The following is a 9,759-nucleotide window of genomic DNA, read 5'->3' as shown; positions in this document are numbered from 1 at the left end:
AGAGAGAGAGAGAGAGAGAGAGAGAGAGTGTAAAAGAGAGAGAGAGAGAATGAGAGAGAGAGAGTGTAAAAGAGAGAGAGAGAGAGAGAGAGAGAGTGTAAAAGAGAGAGAGAGAGAGAGAGAGAGAGAAAGAGTGAGAGTGTAAAAGAGAGAGAGAGAGAAAAACCGAGAGAGAGAGAGAGAGAGAGAGAGAGAGAGAGAGAGAGAGAGAATAAGAGAGAATAAGAGAGAATAAGAGCGAGAGAGAGAGAGTGTAAACGAGAGAGAGAGAATGAGAGAGAGAGAGAGAGAGAGAGAGAGAATGAGAGAGAGAGAGAGAGAGAGAGAGAGAGAGAGAGAGAGAGAGAGAATGAGAGAGAAAGGGGTTTTATTATGACGTAGAGCTTGTGTGTGTATATAAAGCAGTGATGAGCCGTAAGAGCATCAGAGAGAAGAACTGCAGAACACAACTGTCTCACTGCACCACTAACTGTCTCACTGCACCACTAACTGTCTCACTGCACCACTAACTGTCTCATTGCACCTTCAAGCAGAACCCAGCACCGATCCTCAAGGTAAGATCTCCTCTATTTCTCCTCTCTTCTGTGTTTCTTCTCCTCCTCTTTCTATACACATGTCCTGTGTGTTTCTTTCTTGCAGATGCAGAAGTGTTTTGGTGGTGTTTGTATCTCTCTGGTGTTTTGTGCAGTGTTGACTGAGACCCTTGGCATGGTCATCGCGGTAAGTCATCCCTCGTTCGCTCGCTTCACATTTACACCTTGATTTATTTCTCTCAGTTAGGACACGTGTAAGTTTACAGAACAGATTCACATATAAAAGTCTAATAGAGTGTGACATTACTGTCAGATTTTATTATTTACTGTCTAAAACACTTCAGCATTTTATTATGGCAGCTTTACAAAAGTCTAAGTAATAATACATGAAAGTATATATGTACGTATGTATGTATGATGATGATGATGATGATGATGGATATGATGATGATGATTATTATTTTTATTATTATTATTATTATTATTGTTATTATTATTTATTTATTTTTTAGTCTTTTTCCCATTTAAAACGAGTCCTAAGACATTTTATAAATGAGCTCAGATCTTTATTAGCACTGCCCCTAGATTTATAGACTAATTAAAATAATTATTATTATTCATAAAAATAACTCACTGATTTACTAATTATTAAATGTTAAATATTTTTTATAATATAGCAATTTTCTATAATAATATATATAATATAGTATATAATAATAATAATAATAATAATAATAATAAGAAGAAGAAGAAGAAGAAGATTTAAAGATTTATTACAGTTTTTTTTTAGAAACTCTTCAGCATTTTATTTTTATGGATTTTCATGACATGTTAAATTAATTTTACAGACACAGAATTACAGCATATTTAAGTTGATGATGTTTAAAGAAGGGGTCACGGTGACTTAGTGGTTAGCACGTTTGCCTCACACCTCCAGGGTTGGGGGTTCGATTCCCACCTCCACCTTGTGTGTGTGGAGTTTGCATGTTCTCCCTGTGCCTCGGGGGTTTCCTCCGGGTACTCCGGTTTCCTCCCCCGGTCCAAAGACATGCATGGTAGGTTGATTGGCATCTCTGGGAAATTGTCCCTAGTGTGTGATTGTGTGAGTGAATGAGAGTGTGTATGTGTGTGTGTGTGTGTGCCCTGTGATGGGTTGGCACTCCGTTCAGGGTGTATCCTGCCTTGTTGCCCAATGACGCCTGAGATAGACACAGGCTCCCCGTGACCCGAGGTAGTTCGGATAAGTGGTAGAAGATGAATGAGTGAATGAGTGAATGTTTAAAGAGATGTAATGAGTGAGATAAAGGTGTAGCTCCTTACAGACACAGTGGAGAATCTTCCACTCTGTGATTCCTGACAGTGTCACATCTTAAATACAGCATCATTTAAACTTAAAGAAACTTCATCATCACAGTTGTGTTTTATTTCCTCTTTTTTAAACTGCTGAAAATTGTTGTTTTTTCTCTTCTTTCTTTTATCCAGGTGAAATTTCTGATGTTTCTTTCTTTAAAAAGAAATAAAATCTTAATGAATCTGTTTGTTAAAGTGTAAAAGTGTATTAAAGTGTTTCTCTTTGTTCAGGCAAAAGAGAAGCGCGGCTGGACTCTGAACAGTGCTGGATATCTGCTCGGCCCTCGTGAGTACACACACACACACACACACACACACACACACAGAGATACATACACACATACATACACGCACACATACATCTACATACACATACATACACAGAGACACACACACGCACACATACACAAGCACAAACAGACACATACACACACAAACACACAGATACAGACACACACACAAATACATACACACAGACACACATAGATACACACACACACACACACAAATACATACAAACACACACACATAGATACACACACACACAAATACATACACACACACATACACCTACCTACACATACATACACACAGACACACACGCACATACATACACACACACAAATACATACACACACACATACACCCATACACATACTGTACATACACACAGACACACACACACATACATACACACACATAGATACACACACACACACACACAAATACATACAGTACACACACACAGATACACACACACACAAATACATACACACACATACACCTACCTACACATACATACACACAGACACACATGCACATACATACACACACAAATACATACACACACACACACACACATACACATACTGTACATACACACAGACACACACACACATACATACACACACATAGATACACACACACACACACACAAATACATACAGTACACACACACACATAGATACACACACACACACAAATACATACACACACACATACACCTACCTACACATACATACACACAGACACACATGCACATACATACACACACACAAATACATACACACACACACACATACACCTACCTACACATACATACACACAGACACACACGCACATACATACACACAAACACAGACACAGATACACACACACACACAGATACATACACACACATACACCTACATACACATGCGCACACATACACAAGCACAAACAGACACATACATACATACACACAAACACACAGATACAGGCACACACACGCACATACATACACACACACATAGATACACACACACACACACACACACATACACCTACCTACACATACATACACACAGACACACACGCACATAGATACAGTATACACAAACACACAAATACATACACAGATACACACACACACATACATACACAAACATGCACCTACCTACACATACATACACACACACACGGACACATACACAAGCACAAACACACACATACACACACACACAAACACACAGATAAATACACACACATAGATACATACACACACACACACACACACATACGGATACATACACACACGCACACACAGATACATACACACACATACACCTACCTACACATACATACACACACACACATACACATACGGATACATACACACACAAGCACACACAGATACATACACACACATACACCTACCTACACATACATACACACACATACACACAGATACATACACAGATACATACACACACACATAGATACACACGCACACATACACAAGCACACACATACACACACATATACACATACACAGATACATACACACATACACATACACACACGCGCACACAGATACATACACAGATACACACACATACACACACACAGTGTTGTTCTGGTCTCAGTTGTTCCTGAGCCATTCTCTGTGTCAGCCAGATGTCAGCAATCAGATGCTCAGACGTTCAGTTAGACGTGTAATCAAACACTTGTGATGTGATTTTATAGTAAATTAATCCAGTGTGATGTGATGAAACAAATTTACAGCACTCTTAATGACAGAAAGTAAACATTGTGTTTTTAATAATTATGTAACTTCAAAACTCCATAAAATTATATTTTCAATTCTGTTCGATTTCAATTTATTTGTATTGCACTTTTAACCGTTCACATTGTCTCAAAGCAGCTTTACAAAAGTATAGAAACAGAATAAAATAAATAATTTAAGTTACTATTTATCTCTAACATTTATCCCTAATGAGGAAGAAACCTTGAGAGGAACCAGGAATCTCAACCACATCTGGGTGACACTGGACATAATGTCAATGTAAATAATGTCCTTTCTACAACAGTTTATAGTCTAGTGATCTAATGGGTCAGCACAAGTCCGGAGTTCACCACAGACCCAAAACTATTTTAGCTTCACCTCTGACTGTTACACAATGCTGACACTAGGTAGAAGATTTTAATGAAACAAAAGCAAGGTAGAAAAACAAGACACAACAGGTAAGAAACAGGTTCAAAATAAATGTCATGAAATCCAGAACATGAAACAAAACCCAAAACTTACCGTTAATGGACTCCTTCCATTAGTGTTACAAATCTTCTGTTACTATAGAAACTATAACATATCAGAGCGAGCGCATTAATATCGTTTAATTTAATATAACATTAATATAATGTTAGAGAAACTCAACACCTGAACACCAATCAGAGTTCAGCAGCATGTGGAGTGTGATTCTGTACATCTAATGACATGAACTTCACACACCGAACGTCTCGGCTGATGGAGGGATCGTTGTAGACACTTTCACGTTCTAAACAAAATGATGCTTTCATTGAGGACTTTAGAATTCAGAAAACATCTGCTTTTAATCTCATTGCCCAAAAATATCACCACTGAGATCTCCTTCAACACATTTGTCCAGTTTACATGAGATTCGTTTACAGTTTTGATTCAATTACTTGTCCTAAATTGTGTGTGTGTGTTAGATGTTAGGTGAGTTGCCCAGGGTTTTGTGTGTGTTTGTGTAGTGTGTGTGTGTATCTGTGTATCTGTGTATCTGTGTGTGAGTGTGTGTGTGAGTGTGTGTGTGTGTGTGTGTGTGTGTGTGTGTGTGTGTGTGTAAGCTCAGGTAAACTTGCCTCATCCGTGTGTTTCAGGTCGTATTGATCATCTAATACAGATAAAGGAAGCTCCCAGTGCAAGGGGGAGAGAAGAGCTGCTTGGTGAATGTAAGCTAGCTCCTGCAGGTCGCTAACGTCAGCACGGGGAATTGCTCTGTGATTTTAGAGCGTTCTGTGTGTGTGTGTGTGTGTGTGTGTGTGTGTGTGTGTGTGTGTGTGTGTGTGTGTTCAGTGCAGTATCATTCAGCAGCTGCTCAGTAATCTGTGTTTATACACAAGGTAAATGGCTGCTAATATAAACATAATAATAATAAAACACTTCAGATTTTACTGATAAAACACGTAGACGTTCACAACAGAGCTGCACGATGGACAGAAAACAGAAAAATTCAGACTGAAGTTTTCCACTTTTGTGTCTCTGACTGCAAGAGCAGCAAAATATAGGACTTGAAAATGTTGATTCTGTCGTCTTTATTCTGTTACAGAGACAATAACAGCAAGATTTCAGCCGTTAAAGTGAAGGACTGAGTTAAAAACAGATAAACAGTGTACAGTAGTAATAGTGTTTAGAGTGTAGTGTAAAGTCCTGATCTGACACTAACATCACTAACGTCGGCTCCAAACTCCACTGGATTTGTCACAAAGCTCTTTTTATAAAGATCAAATCACTCTAAATGTCCCTCAGATGTCAGTGCAGCAGCTTTAATGAGTGTGATGGGTTAAAGCAGCAGTGTGTAACATGTCTGAAGCCCTCTGCTGGACCGCAGGACAATTACAATCATAATAACAACATGCCTTTCAAAGTAAATGGGCGGGGCTTAGCACCTCGTATTCTGATAGGGGCGGAGTTTGTTTCTGAAGGAGCACAAACAGACAGGTGATGTGTTACTGATCGATAGATTAACATAAATAAAAACCTGTAGTTTAAATTGAATTGAATATAGAAATGTAAAAATACAGAACAGTCTAAAGATTACAAACAACCCCGAACTTTTACAAAGAAAATTGAAATAATTTCCTCTCTAAAGCTAAACTGTGAAGCTAATCTAACTAACAATTAAGAAATGTTATAGCTACAGTTTATAGCTACAGTTTATAGCTACCAGTTTAGCGCTCGATAAATCACTCAAATGTCCCAATGATACCATTTTATATTAAATAAATAAGTGGTGTAAACAGTGTGGATGACTTTATTCTACACTGCTGCTTTAATAAACATCACAATACACCAGCAGTGTCATCCTGAAGAGACTAGTAACACTTATTAACACTTTATAACACTTTATAACACTTTATAACACTTTATATCTCATAAACACTAATTCACTTTATCTTTTAGTGGTGTGTTTAATGCAGTGTTATTTCTGTAAGCTTCCTCTCTGCCTGTCTGTGCTGTGAGATTCAGTCTGTTGTTTATTCTCTCCCTCTTTCCCTCTCTCTTTCTTTCTTTCTTTCTTTCTCATTTTAGTGTAATACTCTTTCATGAACCTTTTTTGGTACTCTTTTTTGGAGGGTCTCTCTCTCTCTCTCTCTCTCTCTCTCTCATTATCTCTCTTTCTAACTCTCTCTCTCTCTAACTCTCTCTCTCTCATTCTCTCTCTTTCTAACTCTCTCTCTCTCATTCTCTCTCTCTAACTCCCTCTCTCTCTCTCTCTCTCGCTCTCTCTCACTGTGGCTGTTGCCGTGGCGATAATGAAGTTTTATAAGCAATCCCGAATGACTGAAGCCCTGCAGGTTGCCTAAAAACGGGTGCATCATTTCAGGATAATGCACCTCATTTGGGTTGACTGAGTCGTGCTCTGTGTGTGTGTATGTGTGTGTGTGCATGTGTGTGTTTGTGTGTGTATTACATGTGTTTATGTTTTGTGCTCAGATGGCGTCGACAGTCACAGGACGCTCAGTGATAAACACGGTCTGGCCGGGAAGAGGGACGCTCTCCTGGAGGATGACATCAAATCCGGTAACAGACTTGTGTGTTAAACGTCAGGGGAGTGGCTTAATATTCAAATAAGCACAGTTGATTGACAGTATTCTCTCTGAGCCTCAGACCCACGATAACGTTAACACTAAATGAGAAGAGTATAAAGCGCCGGGCGATGACGTGTGCTGCTGAAACAGTGTGTGTGATTGTACCATATGATTGACAGCAACACAGAGTTTTGTGTCACATCTAAACTGTGTGTTTTCTCTGAAGGAGCCCTGAGAATAGCAGACGAAGACATGGTGCACACCATCGTAGACTTCCTGTCCTATCTCAAGCTGAAAGGTGGGCGTGGCTCTGAGCTCCTTAACCCTGAAAACATTCAACAGAACCACAAAATCTGAATAATAATACAGAATATAACGTATGTGTTTCAGACATGGGGGTGTTGGACAACCTGCCCTCCTCTCTCACATCAGACGAGTTCACTCAGACCTGAACCTCACAACTACCCTCCATCTGCCCGAACAACTCTGACCTCTGACCTCTGACTTCTGAGCTGAAGCCAACTGCATCTGTGTTGTTTTTGTCCTGTGCTACACTGTAATCTCGCTGATGTAAAGAATAAAAGTCGCATTTAACTCCTGTTGTTCAACATCCTTTCATTTCCTAGCAGCTCCACTTCACACACACACACACACACACACACACACACACACACACACACACACACTCACACACTCACACACACACACACTCACACACACACACACACACACTCACACACACACACACACACACACACACTCACACACACACTCACACACACACACACACTCACACACACACACACACACACACACACACTCACACACACACACACACACACAAGTCACTCTGGATAAGAGCTTCACTGTAAATGTAAAACAGCATCAGTGACTGAACTTGAAGCTCACGAGTTGCTTCTGAAAATTAAACACCAGCAGAATTTGGTGCTCAGTTTAAAGACCAAAGCTGATTTTAGTTAAATAGATGACAGACACACGGATCATCTCCAAACTGCTGGACTTCAGCAGCGAGTCTTTTCCCTGTTTCTTCACAAACGTTCTGCACAGAATTCAAACCATACAAAAGAATATTTTGGGTCATTTTTACATTTTTTAGTGATATTATTTTGTTTATTTCAGAAACCAATAACTTTATAAAACGGCTGATATTTAAATTCATGCACAGATTTCTACAGATTATTTATATTACTTACAAATCAACACATGACATGTTTTGCAAGAAGTGATTACAAATAAATGCAGAAACAATCAGTAGAATTTTTGCAAGAAATTTAAATATTATTTTAAAAATGCACCCGTTATAATTATTATTATTATTATTATTGTTATTATTATTATTATTAATATTACTGTGCGGCCATAAAAGCTCTGACTGTATAAAGTAATAATAACTGATGTACGCATTAAGTGAGAAGAACACAAGAGAAGTTTGTAAGTCATGTGCATTGTGGTTAATGTGCAGATCAGGAGGATTTGACTGAGAGAACTGACACCGATTTGATGGTATAAAGTGTTTAATATTAAAGTGGATGTGCAGAACTTCAGCTCTGTGTGACTGAGTCACTGATGTCCTGATCCTGTGGGTTCACCAGGGCAGATTCTTCCCCTCGTAGTCCAAAAACTGCCCATGATCCTTTTCACTCAGTGCGCTAATGACAGCTAACAGAGACGAGATGCTCTCCTCTGGAGTGAGTGGAGCCTGTGAGAGATCACATTAAACACTGACTCAACACTGTTTATATCAGATTATAACTGTTGCTGTGTGCGTGTTGGGTACACGAATAAAACACCTGGAACAAACACACACACGCACACACACACACACACACACACGCACACGCACACACACACACACAAACACAAGCACACACACACACACACACACACACGCACACAAGCACACACACACACACGCACACACACACACAAACACGCACACAAGCACACACACACACACACACACGCACACAAGCACACACACACACACGCACGCACACACACACACACACACACACACACACATATTATGATATAATTGTAGTTTGTGTGTTTACTTGTCACACACACACAGGCGCACACATTATGACATAATTGTAGTTTGTGTGTTTACTTGTTTTCCTCCCATATCAGTCTGCACCCAGCCGGGATGAAGCATCGTGCACAGGATCCCATCCGCCTGCAGATCCATCGCTAAACAGCGCGTCAACATGTTCAGACCTGCCTGGGGAGGGAGGGAGGGGGAGGGGGTGTTATTGAGTTATTGTGTTATTTTGTTTTTGTGTTAGTAGAAATAAAATTTCTGTTAAATTTGTTAGACTCTATTTAACAGTAACATGTCACCATGGCAACATTTACTAACTTAACCAGAGCCTCTTTTCTCAAACTGAGTTATGAGTAATTTGTTTAGGAGAGTGTGTGTGTGTATGTGTGTATGTGTGTGTGTGTGTGTGTGTGTGTGTGTCATATTTGTATATAAATGAGTGATAACGTGATCAGGACATTCTGACAGGTCCAACACTACCCACTAGACAAGTGCACCCCTGGCTGAGATGTGATCAGTGTGAGTGTGTAAGGCTCCACTGTGCAGGACCTGAGTGCAGGTGTCTCACCTTTGACACTCTGTAAGCGTAAACTTTAAAATTAGCCGCTTCACCACAGTTGAGCTGCACAGAGCCGAGGAGGGACGACATGTTAATGACTGCAGCTCGATTCACACTCATCACACCGCCGTCACACACTGATGCTGCTGCTCGCAGTAACGGCA

The 9,759-nt window shown here is 39.7% G+C and overlaps 2 protein-coding genes across 3 annotated transcripts in view; one reads left to right on the top strand and one right to left on the bottom strand.

The window, feature by feature from the left end:
• The first annotated feature begins 428 nt into the window (after window positions 1–428).
• On the top strand, window positions 429–7,565 carry gal (galanin/GMAP prepropeptide). Of its 2 annotated transcripts, XM_060885264.1 has the most exons (7): window positions 429–554; window positions 640–720; window positions 2,115–2,169; window positions 5,043–5,114; window positions 6,880–6,966; window positions 7,201–7,272; window positions 7,365–7,565. In XM_060885264.1, the coding sequence occupies exons 2-7, from the start codon at window positions 640–642 to the stop codon at window positions 7,424–7,426; spliced, it is 429 nt and encodes a 142-aa protein (XP_060741247.1). In that variant the 5' UTR covers window positions 429–554; the 3' UTR covers window positions 7,427–7,565. The 2 variants fall into 2 exon arrangements, with proteins under 2 accessions (XP_060741247.1, XP_060741248.1); XM_060885265.1 differs by lacking the exon at window positions 5,043–5,114 and having other exon boundaries at window positions 443–554.
• A 926-nt stretch (window positions 7,566–8,491) lies between these two features.
• zgc:110339 (uncharacterized protein LOC550490 homolog) overlaps window positions 8,492–9,759 on the bottom strand; it is a 5,599-nt gene continuing 4,331 nt past the window's right edge. The window contains exons 4-6 of the mRNA XM_060885768.1: window positions 9,605–9,759; window positions 9,106–9,216; window positions 8,492–8,694 (exon numbers count right to left, since the gene is read on the bottom strand). The exon at window positions 9,605–9,759 is cut by the window's right edge and continues 7 nt beyond it. Of these exons, the coding sequence (XP_060741751.1) occupies window positions 8,581–8,694; window positions 9,106–9,216; window positions 9,605–9,759 (380 nt within the window). The 3' untranslated portion in view covers window positions 8,492–8,580. The remainder of the gene's footprint in view (window positions 8,695–9,105; window positions 9,217–9,604) is intronic.

Source organism: Tachysurus vachellii, chromosome 13 (assembly GCF_030014155.1).
Source record: "Tachysurus vachellii isolate PV-2020 chromosome 13, HZAU_Pvac_v1, whole genome shotgun sequence".
Taxonomy (NCBI): Eukaryota; Metazoa; Chordata; class Actinopteri; order Siluriformes; family Bagridae; genus Tachysurus; species Tachysurus vachellii.
Note: the sequence above shows the minus strand (reverse complement) of the source record. Positions and strands in the feature narration are given on the sequence as shown.